Here is a 25,766-nt window from a genome sequence, read left to right as displayed (position 1 = left end):
ATTGGTCCTGATCTCAGCTATGTCATTCTTCCAACATCACTGAGGTTTCAAGTGCCCAGTGTGGTAAAACTATATATATAGCTATATAAATATATAGTAACTATAGAGATATATGTATATACTTTTCTCTGATTGGAATAATACTAACACATTTCCATTTTTTATTATAGTCTGTATATCACAATAATATTCTGGTGAGTGAACTTCCTGTCTTCTGCTTCATTTGCCAGTGTTAAAGATGATTGTCTTTTTTTATGAAATCAGAGTGCATTGTTTTTCATATTTCCAATGTTTGCTTTTTACAATGTAGTATCCATATGTTGATGCTAATCAGACAACACTGATAAAAATGTTCTATTTACAAGCAAAGAAATAATGTAATGTGTCAAAAAATATTAATTCAGTAGTTTCTTCTGTTATTTAATGAAGAGACATTTTGATTGATACTATGGTTAGAAGTACTCATCTTCTGTATGAGTTTGATGTTGGAAGAAGTGAGTACATAACAAACACAGGAAAACCCCTTGAAATAACCATATGCCTGTTTTTCATGCGTTGAGCCTTCTTGAACTGGGGATTGCAGCACCGAGAGGTGCAATGCAGTCTGCTGAAAGTGTTATTTATTTTCTTTTTTGCTGTCCTGTTAATTTTATCTAATAGAGTTGAGTATCTTACCTCCCGGTAGTCATGGACCTGTATGTAAACTGTGAGAACCCTATGTAGTGGCGCACGCTAACTAAGTGCCCACCATAGCGGCACTGTACTATACAGCAGCCGCGGCGCTGTGAAAGAAGCGTCCGCGGCGGTGCTGTATTGTAAACAGCACAATTGTATTGTAAACAGCACCGCCGCGGACGATTCTTTCACAGCTCCGCGGCTGCTGTATAGTACAGTGCTGCCGAAATGGACCTGCTGCGCATGGGGGTTTGTTTAGAGTTGCACATAGGTCTACAAACTTGCACTTGTGCAGATATGCATTGGCCTGTATTTAAAGTTGCATTATGCATAGAAACAGCTTAACTCAAAATACATATGTAACCAATGGGCAAGATGCATGGCAAGCATAGAACTTGTACGTACATTGTGTAGGGGCAAAAAGTATGCCTTCCAAACACACATATGTGCGCAGCTCAGGGAAGCATGGTTAATTTGTACCTCTATGCTCTTACTGTACTGTACTTGCACATGAATGCTCCTGATCTGCCTCTTCATGCTCAATGGGTCGTAAGTGTTAGTGCTGTTTAACATGCTAGTGCAAGTTGCACAGATACATAGTGTTGCAGATTTTTATATGACGCACAAAACTGTGATGCAGAAAAGTAATTGCGTCCAAACTTTAATCACACCACAATATAACAAACCATGCTCCTATATTTAAAATGTATCGTATTTAAGCAAAGGGTGTAGTTTGTCAAAATAGTAATTTATTCTCCAGACACATTGATCATGATGATAAGTTTGACGCATGTTAGGCATAATTTACACAAAAAAAGATGTCCGTAAAAATATTTATCCCCATATGCTGAGTTGTAGGCATCTCAAGATGTTTCTCTTATTTGTTTGATAAAGAAACACACATTTCCTATTAGGCTTAATATGATACAGCGGATGTTATATTTTTCTCTTTCTCGTATATGAATGAAATTAGCAATAATATATTAAGACACGCCCACAAAATCCTATAATATATGCATGATCAATGACGAAAGAACCCACCAACCTCAGAGGTAATGTGCAATTAGCCAATCAGAACCCTCTAAAAGGAGTAAAGGATACAACTCCTGTCTGGCGTACATACCTCACTGCTCTGGTCTGTGTCGGATGTATTTGTGTGAACACGTTCTTACTGTACTCGAACTAAGTTAGACTCCTTTCTTCCTCCTAGCCCTGCCCCATCTGATCATTCATAAGGAGGCACAAGTGTAAATACACGCAACTCCGGATGCGTGTTTATGCATGCAGATAGTTTTCTATAGGGGAGAATAAATTTGGCTGTATTACTCATGAAAGTAACCCAGCCCATGCTCTATTACCGATAGTACAGTAATTTTAACGAGGATTTCTGCTCGCGGTTCTCAGAACTGCAGACAAAAATCAGTGTTGACATTACCATACTAACAGTAATAATGCGCACTATTACTGTAGTAACTGTAATAGTGGGCGGGCTGCGTTACTTTCACAAGTAACGCAGCCAAATGAATTCCCCCCATAGAATTAAACACTGTGTGATAGTGCAAAATACTGTGTAATAGCGCAGAATACTGCATGATAGTACAGAATACTGTGTGATAGCGCAGAATACTGCATGATAGCACAGAATACTGTGTAATAGCGCAGAATACTGTGTGATAGCACAGAATACTGTGTGATAGCGCAGAATACTGTGTGAAAGAGCAGACTATTGTGTGATACCAGAGGCACTGCATGAATGCTACCATAATGATATTGTTATTGTAGAGTTTACAAAACAATTCTCCAGCCTTCACTTTAAAGCATAATTCTACCGAAAACTATAAATTTAATTTGGGGGGCAGGCGGATTAAGTAAAAAAAAGTTAAAAATCCTACTTACCAATGCTCCTGTGTCCCCTAACTTGGCATTTCCCCTTTGGCTGTAATTTCAACACAGGAGAACCTCTGTCAAAGGCCCTCCTCTGCGTGCTTCCCATGTATATCATCATGAGAAACACAGACAAAAAAATCTTTCTTTGCTACATAACAAATCCCATCATGACAATGACATTAGAAGCCAATACATTATACCAGAAAGCATTACAAAGTGGAAAAAAAAGGGTATAGAGAAATACATCAGTTCTGACACCTTATAAATACCTAGCTACATCGTGCTATGTCTGAAGAAGCCATATGGAGCAAGCTGAGATCTCTCAGGTCTAATCTATTTTATAAGTGCATATGTTTGAAAAAAAACTCCCATATGTTTGAGATAGTGTAGCAGAACATTAAATTATTTGGTAATTAAAAGGATGACTGTCCTCTCCATCACAGTCCCTACTGTGCGATCCTGAAGGGACATTTGAAAAAATGGCCTGTGCTGGATTGTTAATGCTTCAAAACTGAAGTAGTTGCATTAGTCCCCCTGGACTAATGAAACTTGACTCAGCCAAATGATTTCACATTGAGTTTCATCCTTCCTTTTGTATATTCCCCTAGAGAACCCTCTATCATTTTCTCCGCACAGTCAACTCACTGTTACACTGCAGAACAGGGACCACACAGAAAACTTTGTTCTATAAAACATCTTGTCCCCTGGGTGCCACCTGACGTATTTTCCTCCAAATAGTGCTAATTGTTTCCAGCAGATTTTAGATTACGTCTAAATTATTTTTTTTCTACCTCATTTCATTTTGGTAAAATGTACACTATTAGGCTGTTTCATCTCACAGCCTCCTGTTAGACCTTTAAGGAGGCTATTAGTTATGCTGGCAGGGATTCTAGACCTGTGTTACACTGTTTTCTTTCAAAATGATAACTCACTTCACCATATTTATGCCAGCTTAGTATTATGACTAGGGGCATGAAGGTCAAATATGCTCTTTTTATGCTATTTTTTGTTTAGTGGAATATGCAGGAAAAACATAAACAAAAATATAAATTTGCAGAGGGCAAATAAACTTTTGATTCCAACAAAGGTTACTTTCACATAAGTAGTGCAGTTCAGTTAGTTTACCCCACACTTTAATTGGCTGGTTTCTCAAAATAGGGATACTAGACGTTTGTACTTTTATACAAGATTATTTGGTAAGAAACAGGGTAGGATTTTTTTTTTTTACCTTTTTTTCTTAATTACATTATTTAACGTTATTGTTAATTACCTTGAAGAGTCACAGTAGACTAGCCTAGTTCTTCCCTGCTGTCAGCATCTATGGATTCAGTGTAAACTGGATTGAATAGAATGTGTCCTTCCAGACATTGTTAGATCCAGTTTGACTGGATTTATTAGGCAACCTGATTTCTCTCCTCTGATCAACTCATTAATTACAGCGGGTGTGAAGTCATAATGCTGTGCTTTATCGTGATTGCCTTCTTTAATTAACATTTACAAACGTATTGAAAAATATGGCATTTACAGAACTGATTTTAAACTGAATTTAAAAACTATCCATTGTTCAGAAGGGTTTAATATAAGGGTTACTGAGTATGGAAACATAATGCCAGAGTAAGGGTCTTATAGTCCTTGAGCTTTATATAACAATGGATCTATTTTGTTAATTGTATGATTTAATTTGTTTCATGTGACTTTTCCCATCTAAGAGTATTAATACAGATTTAATTTCTTTCAAATAGCTACTCTAGTATCCTTATAGCAACTACAGACTATTTTAACCCTGATTCTCTGTCGCTCTTACTTATTTAACTGCAGGGGCGTCTGTATAATTTCTCAGAGGTACTATGTTCCAACTTGCATTCTTTGTGTTCCGCTTTTGTTTTGCCATTCCATGAAATGGCCATTCAGTACTGTCACAAAATGGGATACTACTGGACTGAGGACTTTTTATTCATCACCCGTTTCTTACAGTTTAATGTACTTTTTAATCCTTGACCCAGTCCAAATATATACACAAGAGCATTGGTGTATTATGTGTATTATTATTTGATGTTATTAGGACCATTTTGGCCTTGCTATTACCTGCAATATTGTATGTATTAGAAATATAAATAATATTGCCATATTGTGTGAAAATAACAGGACAGCAGAAATCATTTTGCTTGTGTTACCTAAGGTAATTAGCAATTGTCTGAAATGTCCATTGTTATGAGGTGTTGCTTAGATCTCCTTGGATAAGTACTTCAAAGGTTAAATTCCACCTACACAGGGAACACTCAGGAGTTGAGTGAATTAAGCTACCATTGTTATTTCTGTTTGCTCCCTATTGTCCACTAGTGAGCTCTACAGACAGCCAGAAGCGGGACCCAGCAGGGGTCCCCTGAGGGAGGACACCTGGGGACGTAGGGGAGGTGGCTGGATAGTGTGAGAAGCCCACCAATCGAGACCTTTTTGCTACTCCCCTGGGCGGGCAGTTCCTAAGGTGGAATTAGGAGGTGATAAAAGAGGCTTCCCTGGGAGCTGGAGACGGATGTCACTGACTTTGGCCAAGAGGTGATGCTCTGCCAGAGATGTGCAGTGTAACCTATCTCACTGGATTTATTTGAACTGATTTCCTCACTTGTAGGACCTGCTATTGTTAAGGGGGACGTGCTGTACCTATCCCACTGGATTTATTTTAACTGATTTCCTCACTTGTTGGACTTGCTTTTATTAAGGGCTTCATGCTGTACCTATCCCACTGGATTTATTTGAACTGATTTCCTCACTTGTCGGACCTACTATCATTAAGGGGCCGTGCTGTATTTAATCCTGTTCTGCAAAATATATCATCCTTCTATTTTTCCTCTAATACCGTATTTGAGTGATTTGGGAACCCCGTATCTTCACACGTACTATTTATAAGTTCTCAGTTCTCAGCATTTATAGCCTATAAATAGAGCTGGGATGATAGTGTCAATTCATTCTGCTCTGTGATGGGGTTTGAATAGGACAGAACAAAAATGATAAGGGAGATCTCATACAAAACTTAAGGCCAAATTATGCTGTTGAAGCACGCCTAATATCACAACCAATTGTGCAATGAGGCGAATGTTCCATGGGACAGTTTTGAACGTTTCATTCACCTTTACCCAATTTTTTCGCCTCAGCCTAGACACATCCTATAGCTTTCATTGAGGTTTGGGGGGAACCATTACTATCAATGGAGCCATTACTTTCAGAGATTACTATTACAATTACTTTCAATGAAACATTCAATGTGACTTTACATTATACAGCATTCATGGAAAATATGTTAAATGTCATCTCACTCATTGCTATACAGTACGGAGGAATATTGTGACCATGACAGTAGCTCACAAAAATATTATTTTTGCCCTATATTTGAGAAGAAAATCAGCCTTTTTACATCACAGTTAGCTTAACATTGATGTTTAAAAATGAAATGACACTCCAAAGAAGTTGAAAAATATTCACAGAATGTAACGATACAAAGTGTACATAGATTTTAACTGATAAGTTGCATATCTTTTGATATTTTTCACATTCCTGAATGGGGTAGGTGGTTTTTAGGTTCAATTAACAAACAGGACAGTAGGAAAAGTAAAAGTAATTGTGAGAGATCAAAGGCCTCGGAGTGGTGGAACAAACCCGGCATCGCCCAGGCCCCCCTCTCTTCTGGGGCCCATAACCCCCACACCCCCTATTATCGTGACCCTGCTTCTGTGCAATATGCTGTTAGCAGGCACTCTACATTAATTAGAATGTTTTAGCATTGTCTTTATTTCAGTCCATTTTTAAAGTTGTCATGTTTCTAAATGATTAAACCAATGATTGGTGATAACTTATGATAGCGTAACTACCATAGGTGCAGGGGGTGCAACTGCTTTCGGGTCCACAGTCAATGGGGCCCTCCAACCCTGCTAAAGCCCGAGGTGTATGTGAATTTTTCACCATTGGCCGATACATGAAGGCCCTTATCACATTTTGGCTATGGAGCTGCGAATGTTTAGGTGTGCCCCTGTGTGTTAGGCTTCTTCCATCTGTAGCTTAAAATAATATGTAAAACTTAGGACTAATGCAGCATAGCCTTCACTCATTCCGCTTGATACATTGCACTGCTTCACAGCTCAGCTTTCACCCCAATCAACTGGATGTCCTTTGAGTCTTACACATATGCTGTCTGCAACTGTGCCTGGCAAAATTGATTCGCTTGCCCTTTGGAAAATGAAATTCCTTTTTGAGAAGAGGAAAGAGAGTGTTTGATTTATGCAGCCTTATGATAATTAAAAGAGCACTAACCATTTTCCCTTGATTGAAAGTGTAGAAATAATGATCTCTAAAATACCGCCTTCAGAGTTGCAGAGAGAATTGAGTAACGTGAGATCCACTGGTCCCATCAAAGTGTATGTCAGTGAGCAGCCAGTCAGTAGAAAGGAGCAGATGTCAGTTTTGCTACGGCTTAGCACGGTTCATGGACATTTAGCACATTCACTGTTAATGAAACGAATTCGGCACACATAATGCTGCTGTTTAATGATAGCAGAGACAATGCAATATCTCTCTCTTTATAATAATCATTTCACTTTTGTTGCTTCTCTCCTATATCTGAGTTACTGTCATTTACAGTATTAAACTCATTTACAAGAGAGGTTTTCTAGCTTCAGATGTCACATTGATAAGTTGTCATTCACATCTATAGTTCCATTCCTACACGTACTTCCAAGTGTTTTTCCGTGATTTAGGTGCTTTTAATATAACTGCAAGTAGGAATAGACTGTAAGTTATACTACATCACAACCTCAAAAAGTTTTAGAATCATAGGTCTAGAAAATATTTGTACTTTTAGAAAACAGTTCATCATAAACGTCCATTCTTATAGTGTCGGACTGGCGCATGTAGGGCCCATGTCAGGATTTCCCAGGTATGACCACGGAGAGGGGATAAGTGGTTATAATGAGTTTATTAACAAACACAGATGACAAGGTAACTCACAAGACAGTTCAATGTGCAGATGAGAAACAACAGGTAACTGCAATAGTAGATTTCAACAGGCAGCGTGGAACTACAAGTACCAGGTATAATGGTTGAAGATGCAGGAGTCCAGTAGCAGGTAACAGCAGTAGAGAATACAATGAAGTAATTTGCAGGAGTCCAGATAGCAGACAACAGCAGTAGTGAATTCAATGGAGAAACATGCAGGAGTCCAGATAGCAGATAACAGCAGTAGTGAATTCAATGAAGAAATTTGCAGGAGTCCAGATAGCAGGCAGAAGCTGAGCACAGGGAAAGCTCATAGGAATGACCTGATGATCTGGCCCAGACCGTATGAAGCAGGCAGGTTTATATAGGCCTCATGCAGGTGACACAACTCTCAGTAATCAAGGAAAATGATCAAAGTAGCACAGTGGCCCCTTTGGTGGGCAGTGGTACTACAAGTAGAATACATAATGAATCCAATAAAGTCACTGCAGACAGCAGCTGCAGAGTGCAAGTCGTGACAACCCACCAGGGGAATGCAGTGGTAGAGGCCAGCGGCTGGCTGGTCTGGGTTGCAGGGGGGCATTTGCCCCTTGGGTTGGTTCCATATTGGGCTATCTTGGGCCGGGTCACTGGGCCACCTGCATTTTTTCCCCTTTAAAAAGCTCCTAATAGGCTTCTGAGTCAAGGCCTACCCCCGGGCTAAAATTTGCCCTGGTAGTGTCCAACAAACAGTGTGTATGCCATTGTAAAGCAGCATTTAGTCAGCCAGCCAACAGAGGGGGTGTCCAGCCACCAGAGAGGTGTAGTCAGCCACTAGAGTGGGCTGAAGGAAAGAAGATTCACTGTCCTGTCACCTCACTTGAGTGAATCCTTTTTTCCTTCTGGCACAGTGTCAGAAGGAAAGAAGTATCATTCAATTGATTGGATAGTGATTCTTTATTCCTTTCAACATATTGTACTGGATACATTGTGGGGGTGGGACCCCCAGATAGTGGGGCCAGTCAGTAGGGGATTTCCCCAATACCTTGTTTTGAGGTTGAACATATCATATGCCTGTCTTTTAATAAATGTGCCACCCCAATTGGTACTTTCTTGCCTCCCCCTCAGTATCCACCATTACCTATTTGCAGCTGCTCTTTTCAGGGAGTGATGGAACGCTCTCTACTTGTGGCACGTTAACTCAAGTTTATTAAGGGTAACATATTAAACTAATGTGGCATCTTAATGGACAAGGCTCTGCATTAATTCCACTCATTGGGGTAAATTTATAAAGCTGCGGGTTTGAAACAGTGGAGATGTTGCCTCTAGCAACTAATAAGATTCTAGTTATCATGTATTTAGTACATTCTCCAAACTGACAGCTAGAATCTGATTGGTTGCTATAGGCAACATCTTCACTGTTTAAAACCCACAGCTTGATAAATTTACCCCATAGTGTAGAATGCTATGGACAGCTGTGAAGTTCCTATGTTGCCTATAGCAACCAATCAGATTCTAGCTTTCATTTATTTAGACTGTACTAAATAAATGATGGCTAGATTCTGATTGGTTGCTCTAGGCAACATCTCCACTGTTTCAAATCTGCAGTTTAGTAAACATATGTCTTTGGGTTTGCTGCCAATACCTGCTGTCTTGCAGCAGGATTATTATTTTGTTGGGTGTAGTGCCTATTAACTGTACTTACTACCCCGACACTGAAGAAGGCGACATCAGGACTCCGATTCCATACTACAGCGACCTGCAAAAAAAACTACTCACCAGGATGCAGATGACTTGATGGGACGACTCGTTGTGTTGCCGATTCTACAAAATTACGTCATCAGAAACCGCGACTTGTGTTAAAGCGGCGATGGACAGACCCTTTAATGTCATGTATTATTTTAGGGGTTAGGGGCATTAGGGTTAGGAGTTATGGTCAGGGTAAACCCTAATCCTAACCCTAACCCCTAAAATAATACTTACATGACATTAATGACAGGCAGGTCCATCCATCGCTGCTTTAACAGAAGTCACGGTTTCTGATGAAGTCATTTTGTAGAGTCAGCAATACAGCAAGTCGTCCCATCAAGTCATCTGCATCCTGGTAAGTAGGTTTTTTTTGCAGGTCACTGTAGTATGTAATCGGAGTCCTCATGCCGTCTTCTTTCGTGTCAGGGGAGTCAGTTCTGTTAAACTGACTGCCCCCGATTTTGTCACCCCTTTGTAATAACCGCCTTAATTATTTTCATTATTTATTTTTTTTACTTTGTATATACATTATCTAATACTTTTTGTTATGGAACTATTCTTATAGCAATCATAATCAATTGTTTTAGATTCAAGTCCTTAAAAAATATTTGATTCACAGTGTTCAAGTGTATAGGGATAAGACAAGATCCATTTCTACCACCCTATACCTGGACTTAATTTATTTTAATATTTATGTTGTTTTCTGAGTTACACATTGTACGTTGTTTCAGTTGACTAAATAGTAGCTTTTCATGTACAGTTATGGACAAAAGTTTTGAGAATGACACAAATATTGGTTTTCACAAAGTTTGCTGCTTCAGTGTTTTTAGACCCCTTTGTTGCTATGGTATACTTAAGTAAAATTACAAGCATTTCATAAGTGTCAAAGGTTTTTATTGACATTTACATGAAGTTTATGCAAAGAATCAATATTTGCAGTGTTGACCCTTCTTTTTGAAGACTTCTGCAATTCGTCCTGGCATGCTGTCAATCAACTTCTGGGCCACAAACTGTCTGATGGCAGCCCTTTCTTGCTTAATCAATGCTTGGAGTTTGTCAGAATTTGTGGATTTTTGTTTGTCCACCCTCCTCTTGAGGATTGACCACAAGTTCTCAATGGGATTAAGGTCTGGGGAGTTTCCTGACCTTGGACCCAAAATTTAGATGTTTTGATCCCTGAGTCACTTAGTTATCACTTTTGCCTTATGGTAGGGTGTTCCATCATGCTGGAAAAGGCCTTGTTCGTCACCAAAGTGTTCTTGGATGGTTGGGAGACGTTACTCTTGGAGGATGTTTTGGTAGCATTCTTTATTCATTGTTGCATTCTTAGGCAAAATTGTACTTGAGCCCACTTCCTTGGCTGAGAAGCAACCCCACACATGAATGGTCTCAAGATGCATTACTGTTGGCATGACACAGGACTGATGGTAGCACTCATATTTCCTTCTCTGGACAAGCGTTTTTCCAGATGCCCCAAACAATCTAAAAGGGGATTCGTCAGAGAAAATTACTTTACCCCAGTCCTCAGCAGTCCAATCCCTATATCTTTTGCAGAATATCAGTCTGTCCCAGATGTTTCTTTTCAACTCTGCGGAATTAGTGGCGCTATATATATATAAATAAATAGATGATGATGATGATGATGTTTTTCCTGGAGAGAAGTGGCATCTTTGCTGCCGTTCTTGATATCAGGACATCCTCCAAAAGTCTTCTTCTCACTATGCGTGCAGATGCACTCACACCTGCCTGCTGCCATTCCTGAGCAAGCTCTGCACTGTTAGTGCCCCGATCCCGCAGCTGAATCAACTTCAGGAGACGGTCCTGGCTCTTGCTGGACGTTCTTGGTCACCCTGAAGCCTTATTCACAACTATTGAATCTCTCTCTCCAAGTTCTTGATGATTCGATAAATGGTTAATTTAGTGCAATCTTACTAGCAGCAATAGATTGTAAAGCCCTTTTTGTAGGGTATATGACAATTACCATCATAAAAACTGAGGCAGCAGACTTTGTGAAAAATAATAATTATATATATATGCATTTCAATATCAAAACACACTCACCACAGCCACTTTTAGTTGGAAGCCATTCAACCTGCTAGCATGTGTTTGGACCATGGGGGAAAGCAGAGCACCAGGATGAAGCAAAAATGAGCACAGACTGTACAAACTCCATGCAGGTAGCAACACACAGAATAGAAGGGCACGGCAGCAATGGTGACCACTGCGCCACCATAATCATGAGGGAGAATCAAATGTGCAGTATTTGGGGAGTAATAAGGAACTGTTTAATGTGTGCAAGTAGGCAGTGCTATGGCTAGAGTTTTGAGACACAACCAGAGAGGTGCATCAACAGTGCTAAAGGAAACATGCTGACTTCTGCAGTATCATCTAGTTTTGGATACCTTTTAAACAAAATTTTAGTCACACAATTATAGGCTTAACAGGAGATAAAGGGATATGTATTAATACATTATCACTGGACAGCAGAAAGGAACTAGTCTGATATGACAACTTTAATAAACTTTATTTCTCTTTCATTATTCATGTATTTTCTGTGCTTTTAATTTAGATCCTTAAACTGACGTTTGCGATATGAAATAGCTTCTTTCTGAGTTCTGCGTCCTGCTACTTGCTCAGTCTTGGCCCAGCCTTATTAGTAAACTACGGATTTGGTTCTCCTATAGACATGAATATGATTTACATTGCTTTCTACCTTTCTTACACCGTTACAACCTGGGTTGTAAAGACCTTTTATTATATACTAAATAAAGTAGCGTATTACTATGTCTAATTGCATTACCCTGTTGTATTTTATTGGTTTGCCTGTGAATTTTTAATTATCTTAGTTTTTGCTTTTGATTCAACTATCATTTTGCTATCTATGCAGTTCTTTTATATTATGAACATAAGAGGCATTCAGTCAATTAGCCTTTACCTTTATTGACTTAATTGCTGTGCAGCATATCAGAAGTGTGGCCATTAAATGAAATAACCCTGACTATTTAACATTACATTCTATGCATCTGTGAACTGAATGGGCTTTGACTTCTAAAAGATCACCCATTCGTAGTGCATTTTTTGTGTGTTTTACCTATTTGTATCGTTGGATCTTTTGTCTATATACAGTAGTGATATACTGTAATAAAATAGAAGCTTTATAGGTTTTATTATTGGGAGCATGAAGAAGAAAGCCATTGAGGTGTGTATGGTCAGTGCCGTAACTTAAAGAAATAAAAATGTTGCCTCCCCCAGAGAACTCAATTTTATCCAGATGAACCTAAAATATTCATAAACTGCGCCCCCCTTTAGCGATGCGCCCTGAGTGGTTGCCCCTATTGCACAACCCTAGTTATGGACCTGCATCTGGTATTATCATTTTATGGAACAAACCCATAATGGCATGTAGTTTTCTCAGTACATTAAGCCATTCTTCATGAACCTTTAGCTAGGACCACACACAGAGCTATTTTATGTCAATTTAACAAATATGGTTGCATTTTTGGCCAACATTAGCTATAGGAGCAAATAGCTGAGGTCTGGGTCATTTATATATTCAATCTTATAAAATGCTTTCTTTTTTTTTTAGTTAAGTAAATTATTGCCCAATAATTCTTCAAAGATCGCTTATGCTGAGCAATGTTTTAATTTTTTTAAACACAGCATCCAGAACCTAATATTTCCTGTCCAAATGTACCGATATTGGAATTTAAACAGACTTTTCACTTTATGTTCAGAATCACTGCTACAGTACATTGCTTTGCATCTAACATTTGTCATGTTTGTATTCTATAATTTATTATATGCGTGATTCATATCGTGTTAAGATGCAATAGCGGCATCAGAAAGAACTTTACAATTTCTCCACTTTGATATATACTTTTTCTTATTTGTTTTGTTTCTTACATATGTCTTATTGAACTTTTATTGTTTTATGTGTGTGTTTTGTTCTTTGATGTTTAAAGATACAAACCAGACAATTCAATATTTCAAGTTGATACTGTATGACAACTATCAAACAAGGTGTCAATAGAATCGTATAAACGTAAAAAAAGCAGGAATTGCAGTAACTGTCTGTTTGATCAGATTTGTTTTGGTCTAATTAGTATACTGCTTGTCATTAATTACCGTTTTGATTAAAACGAAAAATACAGACAATTGGCAATTTGGTGAACAAAGAGACGAGGAAAAGTGAGAATATAATGTTTTGCAGAACTCGTATGAACCTGGCCTATGGTATGCAGTAATGCATGCCAAATTACATTTGTGCAGTTCTATCATATAATCTTCCTGAAAGGCTTCTCAGATGTTTTAAATTCCATGAAGCAAACAATATTATCAGAACAAGACCTCATTATTGTAATGCTTAATTTTAGAGCAATGAAGACTAATTTTATTATATTCCCTTCATATCTGAGTGTTCGCAAATCTCAAGTATTTAATTAGCCACACTATGCAAACATCAAACACATTAAATAAACAAGCTCTTGAATGTTTGCCTTTGCTTAAATACGCAAATAATGTCTGAACATGTGGTGCCTGGCCTATTATTGTATCCGTTTTTTTAATGGTGCATAACAATGAACCTACAACCACAATGCTGATATTACCAGCAATATATTTATTAGTGTTTAATATTGGTCTAATCTGCGTGGCAGACCTATATTATTCATGTAAACACTTGGGCCTAATTAAGCTTCACAAACATCGAAGTTTTAATTAATGGAGGTGTCTTAAGATCATAACCATAGTAGAGAATATAATTACAGTCCCAGGGTGAAAATAATAGTTACTTATAACTTATATTTACAATACACATATTATTAAACAAAGAAAACGGAACAATCCTAGCAGGGCTGAAATGAACATATAATTATTTGGTTTGAGAACTAAAACAAGAGACAAATGTGATGTGTATAGTATACCCTCTACATTGTGTACTGTTTTGAGATATGCTCACGGACCCTTTATGGCGCCCTTAAAAATAATGGATAATAATAATATACACAAATTATTTTCAATTTGCATTCCCCCTGTTGACTTTTTATATCTTAAATTGACACGGAATTGTAACACAATTTGTACTGTAACTTATTTTTATTCTAGTACCAGCATCAGGACATAAGTTTATGCCTGAAATGGTCTAATAAAACAAGATCTAATTTTCATAATATAAACAAGACTGGTCCAATTGCAACAAATAAGAGAAGAGAGAGAGAGTGGAAGTTGGAACAAAGAAACAGTTCAATTAGTTATTATAATAATAATAATAATAATAATAATAATAAGATTTTTAAGGTGCCACAGTGCTCCGCAGCACCATACAGTAGGGAAAACAGTACATACATAAAACAGGGACATACAAAATAGACAAAATAAATGCAGACATGAAAACAAAGGGTATGAAGGACTTTGCTCATTAGAGAGCTTACATTCTAAGTGGAAGAGGGCACTGCTGAAACAAGCGGAGCGATTTAGAATGGAGATTAGATCAGTTCTGAGGGTACATTTGTGTGAATAATATTATCTGGGGTAAGGTCACCTCTGAAAAAGACATGTGTTTTCATAGAGCATCTAAAGATTTGAAGGCTTTTTGGCTTGTAGCACTATTGAAAGGTTTCGTAACATGAATTTCTGAGATTGTGTATAGATTTTTAAAATTCTGATTTTATAGATTTCAAATGACATGAGAATATGTATGGGAAAATAAAAGAAAATGCATATGAAATATTCATTAGAAGAATATTGGTTTCGGAATGAATGGTGGTTTAATTTAAACTAGAGAAAATGTATTTTCATATAGGACAGCAACACTCAAAGTTTTAAATCTATGAAGCATTAATATAAAAGCATTTATTTGTAAGTAACTTTCCACTGCAGTCAGAGCTGTAACTAGGGCTGTTCAATAGAGGCAGCCGTCCAGGGCGCAACACTGAAGGGGGGTGCAGTTTATTAATATTTTAGGTTCATTTTGTTAACTTTTAGGGATAGGGGGCATTTTGGTTTCTCGTCCAAGGCACTAAAATTTACGGCAGTTATGGCTCTTAGTGTAGCCTTGCGAATAAGTAAAATGGGATTGAATGTTTCATCCTGCATTACTTACAGATTAATCCAAAGGTAAATCTTTTAGAACACAGCAAGCTCAAAGTACACAAACACAGGACATACATTTGGTTCACTTGCACAAGGGATTGAATATATCAATGTTGGCTAACCTGTGACGCTCCAGGTGTTGTGAAACTACAAGTCCCAGTATACCCTCCCAGCAATAAGCTGCTATATATTAGCAAAGCATGCTGGGACTTTTAGTTTCACAACACCTGGAGTGTCACAGGTTAGCCAACACTGGAATATATCAACCTACAATATTGTTACATTGTTGATGCAGAGCATCTTATACTTAAATAGGAAGGAACAACTTCACAATGAATGTTGGCCCCTTCCTGAACATCTAATGGGAGCGGTCTCTATGCAATTTTTTTTGTATAAACCCTACTGTATTTTGTCTTTCCTGTCTGTAGGAAAAAATGTGAACCATACTAGAAAATCATGTCAGTAATAATTGTGTTCTTCCTGGGTTTCTGAACTTCCAGGCTGCTGGATTAAAGAGCCCAAACTGATACTATACTTACTGTTTTGTTGGAACAATGAGCCTCAGACCTGTGTAATAGTCAGCAAAACTGAGATTATCGGAAGAGGTATCATAGCTATGTTGGTTAAAATACTATCTTGCTATCTCATCTAATTGATGAAATTATGAAAGTACACATCATGCATGTAATGATTCTTCAGTGTTCTGTATATTAATATTGTTATGTTTAGAGTTTATTTTAATTTATTGACCTGCAATTCTATGTTTTTTTTAAACCCTTGGCTTTTTTTTAAGGAAAGGGCTCTACAATAGCATTTTATGTTCATCTTATGTACTGTATATATATATATATATATATATATTTATATATATACGTGATACAGGGCCGGATTTACCACTACACAACCTAGGCAATTGCCTAGGGCCCAGTGGTCCCCAGAGGGCCCTCTCAGGGCCGGCGGTGAGACCGCCCTTTAAAAATGGACTGCTACTTATGGGCCAGTGCTATATGCTTGCCCCCCGGCTAAAGTCTGCCAGCCAGCCCCTGAATAGGTGTATAAGTTATGCTAAAAAACTATAGGGCTATGGATTATTTCAGGGAGGGGGGCCCAAACCAGTATCTTGCCTAGGGCCCCATGAGGTCTAAATCCAGCTCTGATGTAATATATAAAAGTATAAAGTATGTCTGAAGAATTGCATGTATTACGTGAGTTTCATATGCCCCCCTATTACGTGGGTTACCATGACTTGTGTTGTTAGAAAGATAACCCAAAACATTTACCCTGTATCAAGGGATATACTCATGAGATAAATAGTGAGAAGTAACAGTATGTAATGTATGCTACAATGTATTGTGAGCGGCTAATGTTAGCAGGTGAGTTTGATCATTGTTTGTCTTTTATATCTAGGTGGGAGGACACACAATGCTGCCGATTCGCTGGATGCCTCCGGAGAGCATCATGTACAGGAAGTTTACCACGGAGAGTGATGTGTGGAGTTTTGCCGTTATTCTTTGGGAGATATTCACTTACGGAAAACAACCATGGTTTCAGCTCTCAAACACAGAGGTATGACTGATGCCACTTAGCAATGCATGGGTCGGATTGTCTCTTGCTAAATATCTTCCATGAATTACTTAGAGAGAAAAGACTACTATATGTGAGACGCAATCCTATTGATCGGGGTGTCAATCTAGTTCCATAGATATATTGAGATTTTCCATGCAGGTTAGGCAATTTAACACAAATCTTGCACAGTAAATACAATATAAAGCACTCGAGTAACTGGTTTTATAGCACTATAATAATTAATCACTATTAGTTTTCATTTTAAGTTTTTCTATATTTAATAATTTAAAGGCAGATATTTTGAAATTTCTATATACTTGGTCATTTCAACATTTTCATATATAGATGAGAAGCAGAATAGCAAAGAGCAAAGAACCTTAAATGCAAAGAACCTTAAATGCAAATAACCTTACATAAAAGAGGTTTTAATATAATTTCCAGAAATATATGTACAAATACTGATGCAGAGGGCTTTTTGTCTGTTATGTTAGGCATGCAGAATCCTCACTATCAAAAGATTTACCTGTTCATTCCATGGGGGAAGATAGGAAACTTTGTGTTAGACACTTTAGAACTTGGTTACAGAAATGATGCAAAGAGGAAAAATTTGGAATCACCAGTCATGACAGCAAAGTTTAAAAGATTAAGGGCTAGATTTACTAAGCTGTGGGTTTGAAAAAGTGGGGATGTTGCCTATAGCAACCAATGAGATTCTAGCTCTCATTTATTTAGTACTTTCTACAAAATGACAGCTAGAATCTGATTGGTTGCTATAGGCAACATCTCCACTTTTTCAAACCCGCAGCTTAGTAAATCTAGCCCTAAGTCATTGTTTAAAAGAGCCAGCTTACATCCTTATATGAGAGGAACAGAGGTTCTTAATGTGGAACATTATGGGGGGCTACACTTGTTATTTCAAGATGAGGGTTCCATTAATAGCTCACACGTGTACTGAAGTGATGAGACAAATGCATAATGATTTAGGGAAAATAGAGAAGTGCACTAAAGTGTGGAATCTTAAATTGAATGCAAGGTAAATAATGTATGTGCGACACAAAATTTGGAAAGCAAAATACAATATAGAGCGAAAGGGAATATATTGTCACCTACGACAGAGAGACGGGAGCTTGGAGTTATAGAGTCATGTGATGGAGAGGTAAGCAAGCAGTGTAGTCACACAGTGAGATCAGCCAGTATAATACTTGATTGTACAGGAAGAGGTATTAGTAGCAGGAAGAGGAAGGTTATACTTCCACTTTATAGGTCACTTGCAAGACCGCAGCTTGAGTACTGTGTGCTGTCTAGAGGCTTCCAAATGTAATACAATGTCAAAACATTAATAACACAGAAACAGTTCTGAGAAAATAGTGTTTGGGCTGCATAACAACACTGATCAGGAAATGTTCCAAGAGGTGAACATGTACAGCTAGAGAAGAGAAGGGAGAGATGTGATTTTATTGAAGCATTCAAATATATCAAACTATGAGTGCAGGGTGGATTGAGGAGACTTTGACATTGGAAAGAGAAAGACTGACTGTTAACAAAAAGAATAACATTTTACTGAAAGAGTGATAGATGCATGAAATAGTCTCCCAGTAAAATAATTCTATAATTCCTGGGCAAAACACAATTATAGACTTATATCTAAGGGGTATATTTACTAAACTGCGTGTTTGACAAAGTGGAGATGTTGCCTATAGCAAGCAATCACATTCTAGCTGCCATTTATTTAGTACATTCTACAAAAAAACAGCTAGAATTTGATTGGTTGCTATAGGCAACATCTCCACATTTTCAAACCAGCAGTTTAGTAAATATACCCCTTAGATAGAAAATATTAAGAAAAAAAATTCTAAACACACACAATTCAGACTAGATGGACCTATTTTGTCTTCAAATTATGTATAGATAGATATGAGATAGATATTATTATATCTATCTATCTATCTATCTATCTATCTATCTATCTATCTATCTCTCTATATATCTATCTCATATCTGTCTCACATCTATCCTTTTATCTATCTATATATCTATCTATCTATCTATCTATCTATCTATCTTATATCTGTCTCACATCTATTCTTCTATCTATCTATATATCTATCTATCTAATATCTGTCTCACATCCATTCTTCTATCTATCTATCTATCTATCTATCTATCTATCTATCTATCTAACATATGTTTCACATCTATTCTTCTATCTATCTATCTATCTATCTCATATCTATCTCACATCTATCTATCTATCTATCTCATATCTATCTCACAGCTATCTATCTATCTATCTATCTAGATATAGACATGAGATAGATATATATGATATATATATATATATATATATATATATATATATATATATATATATATATATATTGTAACAAAGGGAGGCATTTAGCTGGCAATATGCAGAGAAAGCAGGGAAGTAGAGTAAAACATTTGTGCAGTAATGCACCTAGATTGAATGTAAAGACTTATGTATGAAAAGCAATAGTTTAAGTTTGGTTAAACTTACATGATTTGAAATCCTTCCTCTCAGCAAACAGACAGGGTATGTCTGTTAGTGCAAACAGAGCCAGGGATGGGCGTTTCCTCTTAAAGAGAAGGTGGGTGTGTCACCTGTCCATCAAGCTAAGGCTGGGGGAGGAGTATCAGGTATAAAAGCTTGTTTGTATCATTTGTGCACTGAGACCAAAGCTTGGGAAACTGGCTGGTCTTGAGAGAGCTGAGCTATGTCTAGCTAGTGTTTAGGGTCTCCAAGAATTGCTGTGAAATCTGTATGGTGTCAAAACATTTACCATCCTGACAATAAAACTACATAAAAAGGAAGAAGTTGTTCAAGTGTGCTTCTGCAGTAGCGGGCTCTTGCCACAATATATATATATATATATATATATATATATATATATATATATATATATATATATGAGATAAATAGATATATGATGAGATAGATAGATATGAGAGATAGATATGTGATAGATAGATAGATAGATATGAGAGATAGATAGATAGATAGATAGATAGATAGATAGATAGATAGATAGATAGATAGATAGATAGAGAAATATGTAATAGATAGACAGATAGACAGATGTGAGAGAGTGAGAGTTTATTTGCTCAGAGAACTAGCAGAATATTTTTACACATGGGAAATTAATGTATTTCCAGCCCGCCTAAACATTAAATTAGTTCTGTCAGCAGAGTCAACTGACAGTCTTACTTTACAGACCACAGAGCAAACAAGAGAAGTGTCTACTTTGATTACATCTATGGCATGCTTCTTGACCAGTGAACAGCATCATCTACACACAAGCAGTTAGGGCTGAGCTTTTAGTCACAAACAAACAGAAGCTGGCTATTATGAAAGAACACAGACTGTAGAAATACAAGACAGTCAGTTTCATTCATTGTTCAAAATATGGGAATAGAACTAAAAAAAAAAATATTCACTGGCATCAAGAACAATGGCAGACCAGAGCCCAAAGCTGATTCAAAGCGTTAGAAGCAATGAAACAAGATTCTGTAAACATGTTATGAAAATGAAATGTAACTGGATTAAAAATTCCAGTTAGAATTCAATCCTTTTTTTTTTTTTTTTTTAAAATACCCCTCAAAGTGTTATTTTAAACATTGAGTTGTATTTGAGTTGAAGCTTTTTTGAAAACATAGAAATACACTGTGATACATAGATAGTAGAGCAAAAAATGGTGGTGCTAGCAAATTCTTTTTTAAGAAATGTCATAAACTGCTTTAGCGTCTGTTACTATATAGAGATCATTCTCTCATTCTCAATGTAAGTGATTTTGTTCTTGATTCCTAAAATGGACAGTGAAGAGCATTCTTCACCATAACAATATGTAGATTGATCGCTGTATGCAAGAGATGAGTGCAATTGCACGGAATTTTGGATAAATTAAATTTCGAGGTGAAGGGGCTGTTTTGCAGGGGTATAAACAAAGTTCCAATGATACATTCTTTAAATTACGTTTTTGATTCACAATTACACAGAATGGCCACTCTGCAATATATTTGTAAATTCAATTAATTTAGCTCTGTGGTGTGGTGGACGTATAATTCCAGGAGAACCAAAAGGAATAAGGGATATTTCCTCGTGAAATACATAAGGCCAAATTATTCCAGGAAACCCTGCAAAATTCTGCATCAAAATGTGGAACTAGATGACAACTCTATACAACAGTTTAAAAAATTCTGCTTATCACTTCTGTAAACATGTTGGATGAGACAGTAGTTATGGTTCTAGGCATCAGACAGATCTTTGACCAGTAACATTGTTACACATTTAGTTCACAGAGCAAATTTTCTTAAACAAATTAAGATGTACAGTAAACAAAAATGTGTAGAATGGGGGTTGATGGGGAGGTGTTTGCAATATATATATATTTATTTTGGAAGATGTTAACTTTCTAAAGTTTCAGAAAATCTCTTAAAGGAACCTGATTTATCTGAAGCTTGACAAAATAGAGATAAAGTTATGATTGAGAATGAAATTGAGAAATTTCAAGAGTTAGGGTATGAGTAATGACTTGAATTGGACTGAACTTCATAGAAGCAATGAAAAATATGGATTGAATGAAAGGACCAAGGAGAGTAGCGCTGTACATATATAACCATATAACCACAAAGGGTGAGCATTCACAAAGTATGAGGGGTTACATTCATTCTAAGTAACCTTCCATTGCTCCATCCTGATCTAGCCAGGAACAGGCAACATTCGCACATGTGCCATGAGAAGACCAGGCAAAGTACAAATGCGGTAATACAAGTCACAAACCTGCTGTAAGGCACAAGACAAAATCCTTCTACCTACATAATGAAAAGATAAATACATTATAAAGGTATTGATTTTTAAATGATGCAGCCTGGCATTCATTTTTCACTAGTATGTAATTTTATTTTTTGCTGTTTAATAACACTTTACATTGGAATAGTTTCAAACTGCAAAATAAACCATTAGGGAGGCCAGAAAAGTAAATAAACATTTAAAATAAGCAAATTAATTTATCTGAAATGTACTAAATGTTTTCTTCTAATGTTATGGGATGTAGTCCTGATTCATTTTCTGTACCTCTTACTTTTGAAAAAACCGTAATAATATTTATTTTAAAAAAAATAAGCAAATAAAATTTCAATATAAGTTCACCTATAAGTTCTGTTTAACTTTCGTAAATATTTGTCATTCTCATAGATTAGGAACACACTTTTAGTGACTTTATTAATGCTGTTATACCTAATTTCCGGCATTTATTGACAATTGGACAACCCTTACTTAAAAGTGTAATATTTATGTCACCTGTCAGAGAACATGCTACAAAGCCCCAATAACTGCCCTTCACTCTCCATATATTTCACTCTCCATTGTAATGCCAAATATGCTGCGTCTCACTTGTGAATTTTCAGTTTCAAGTCACACGTAATAGTGATGTGTTTGAAGAGGGAAACGGACAACATTTGCTCACTTTTTAAAAAATATAAAAACATAAGTGCATTTTTATGTTTTGCAGTTTCCATTAATGTCTTTGGCCAGATCAGCCTATGATAATTACGCCCAAACAAATTAAGTATTTTCAACTAAGGCCATGGGGCAAAATATTAAATGTAACAAAATTCATGAACTACAATCCATTAATGGTAAAATACATTAATATTTGCCCCCTTTATCTACATTTAGGATTTGTCAGTACATTTCCATTTCCATGCTTTTTGGTTTTTTAAAGGCAATTATTTTCGCTTTATTATTATGTAATATGTTGACATATATATTATTCTTTTTAATCACATACTCTTTTATTTAGGTTATTGAGTGCATCACACAAGGACGTGTCCTGGAAAGACCAAGAGTGGCTCCGAAAGAAGTCTATGACATTATGTTGGGATGCTGGCAAAGGGAGCCTCAGCTGAGGTTAAACATCAAAGAAATTCACAAGATTCTTCAAGCCCTAGGAAAGGCTTCACCAATTTATTTGGACATCCTGGGCTAATGGAGACCGTTTCTAAATTGTTCTTACCCTACTTGCCCTCTTTTTTCCTTTTCCTGCTTTTTCCAGAAAACGTCTTCATATGGGAAAAAAAAACAAAACAAAAAACAAAAAACAAAAAAAAACTTAAGTGCCTGCAACATATAACAACACGGAAGAAAACCTGTAAAAGCAGATAAATTTTTCTACATCTTCCACCAATACAACCAATGAGGAAGACTCTGCTGTTACAGATTTAGTAAAAAGCAAAATGATTCAATTTGGGAACTTTAACTTATACCGCCGAAAACGTGGCTGTCCTTTTGCTCCTGTTTTACCAGTGTGCAAAATTCAGTATTCAACTACATGCATAAAGACAATCCTGTTCTGAAACTCCACAGTGGCGTCAAGCCTTAAGATGACGCCATAGTCAATGGAGCATTTAACCTTTGTTGAGTTCACAGTGGTGGATTGCAGCAACCAAATGCATCGTCTCACTGAGACGGGTACAGAAGTTTGATGACCCGCATGTATATTAAAAAAAACAAAACAAAAAAAAAAACAGCAACAAACATCAAACTGGGGTGAGAAAGGAAGAGCAATTCAGCCATTTTTGTGGAAGCTGTATATTTACCTACTATAATACTTCTAAATTTATGAACAATTTTTATAATTTGTTAACTCCTACATGTATAGGATTTCTGATTTCTGGAAAAGTAATTGGTACCTACGGGTAAAACAGTATCTTTGTTTAAGTCAATTCAATTTTTTCTTTTCCTTTAATTACTGTTATTTTTTTCTTACATTCTTTGAGAAAATGGGATATCTGACTAGTATTAAGGGGAAACAACAGACATTGTGATTTTATTTTTTAAATGTGATTTTAAGCACCTAGTACCTTTAATCAGTATTACGAATAAAAACAAAAACATTTCACACAAGTACGCAAATATAAGAATACCATTAAAGAAATGTCTAGTAGGGGATGGATAGTTTTTGTTAGTGTCCTTCCTACTTGTGGTGTTTTTTTTTGGGATGTCTTTGTTTAATTGTAGTGTGTCTCAGGTCTGAATTACAGTACTTTGGGAAGTCAAATTTTCAGTGACTCCCCAGTCATGTTAAATTCATGATTATATAAGTATCCTGATAATAGGAGGACAGATTTATTTTCATAAATGAAACAATCTAGAGAAATAGAATTAAATGTCTTTATTATTATTTATGTAAGCATAGAGGAGGACATTTTAATGAGGGATATATTCATGTCATCATAACATTTCCAGTTTATTTCCCCATAGAAAGCAAATCACAATTAAAGTTAGACATTTATTTGAGTTACTGTAACATAACATGGCATTTACATAGCTGAGTACTAATAGACACACCAATAATTCACTGTCTTTGCTACGTTATTGTGACCTGTTTTGTTTTTCTTTTGTTTATATACTTTTTTTTTCTATTGCAATACTATACATGTACCTTATTTAATCCATTGACTTAATCAGAGACTAGAATGGAGAACAGACTGATTTTCAGAAGGCTGCTTAAACCATTAAGCTACAAATTAACGTCGCCTCCCATAACCATGCCAAAAAGAAACAATGGAGCAAAGAATTTGCCTTTTAAGCTATTGGGAAATGTATGGTATTGAGAAAGTCACATTGGAATAATATGTAATATTATTATAATGGTTGAACAAATTGTGGAATACTTTCTGATCTTGAAAAAAGAGGGAAAAAAAGCATGGTTGAATTTAACAAAGCCACCAACCATTAATCATGGATACAAAAAAAAGAGATGTCATGCTTTTTCTTGTGGGCACAGCTATGATTGGACTTTGGAGTCACACAGTTGTTTATGAGAAAAACTGAGAGAGTCTACAAGTGTGGTTATTTCTTTATAATATGGCATTATGTCTGCTTCCTGCCTTTTGTGGATGAAGTACCTATGGATGACCTGGTATCTGGATCTAATGTACAACATCACCAGAGATACCAAAAGGATCAATGATTCCGAAAGACTGGAACAAAAAAATCAGTATTTTCTTATTTAATTATTTACACCATCCAGATGAGACATTGTGCGAGTAAACAGGCATGCTGGATGTGAAGTGGTCTAACATACAATGGACTAACTACTGAAAGATATAAAGGGTCTGGTGATAAGGGATTGCAACTGACAACTTCAACATGTGTATTGTGTATCTGCTGTGATAAGCTCATGAATCTGTGGGACAACAATAAGAAAGTAATTAAGAAAAGTTCAAGAAAGGTTTCCGTTATACTTTCTTCACAAAATTGAGCAGTGATAGAAAGAAATAGAGGATAATACCATTCAAACTTAAAGTACTGAGGGAGAAGAAACAACTGACCCCAATGTGAAGATTCCAAACAAGGGGCAAAGGGTCATCCTGTAAACATTTTGTTGATTGCCTAATTATAGTGTAATTCTACAAAACAAACTAGGTAAATGAATTCAGCATGGATTCTGGTAAAGAAGCAGACACAATAGTATAGGCCTTCAAATACCAGTAACATTTCCATTATTTGGAATAATGTTGCGATAGTATTCCTTCCATCTGTATGTGTCGTTAAATCCACCGGTTTATGAACAATTGTATTGTATGCTACCTGTTTATATTTCGTTTGAGAGTTTTTTCGTTCGTCACTGTCAACCTTTTTAGACATTTTATTTCTGCTTTGTAGAACGATATGAAAGAATACATTGTGTACTAATGTAAATATACACTCCTTCTCTACCATGTTTTTTTCATTTGAGGTGAATACAAATTTGTTATTTTTGATTTTATGTTGTTGTTTTTTTTATTATTCACCTCAAATGAATACATTCATT

At 36.5% G+C, this 25,766-nt stretch overlaps 1 protein-coding gene across 4 annotated transcripts in view; it reads left to right on the top strand.

Annotated features, from left to right (window-relative positions):
• Positions 1-23,648, top strand: part of NTRK3 (neurotrophic receptor tyrosine kinase 3) — a 479,767-nt gene extending 456,119 nt beyond the window's left edge. For 2 of the 4 annotated variants that reach the window (XM_075207753.1, XM_075207752.1), the window contains exons 16-17: positions 16,774-16,932; positions 22,752-23,648. In XM_075207753.1, the coding sequence (XP_075063854.1) occupies positions 16,774-16,932; positions 22,752-22,937 (345 nt within the window). In that variant the 3' untranslated portion in view covers positions 22,938-23,648. The remainder of the gene's footprint in view (positions 1-16,773; positions 16,933-22,751) is intronic. The other 2 variants (XM_075207751.1, XM_075207750.1) reach the window with 1 other exon arrangement.
• Positions 23,649-25,766: the final 2,118 nt, after the last annotated feature.

Source organism: Mixophyes fleayi, chromosome 4, assembly GCF_038048845.1.
Source record: "Mixophyes fleayi isolate aMixFle1 chromosome 4, aMixFle1.hap1, whole genome shotgun sequence".
NCBI lineage: Eukaryota > Metazoa > Chordata > Amphibia > Anura > Limnodynastidae > Mixophyes > Mixophyes fleayi.
Note: the sequence above shows the minus strand (reverse complement) of the source record. Positions and strands in the feature narration are given on the sequence as shown.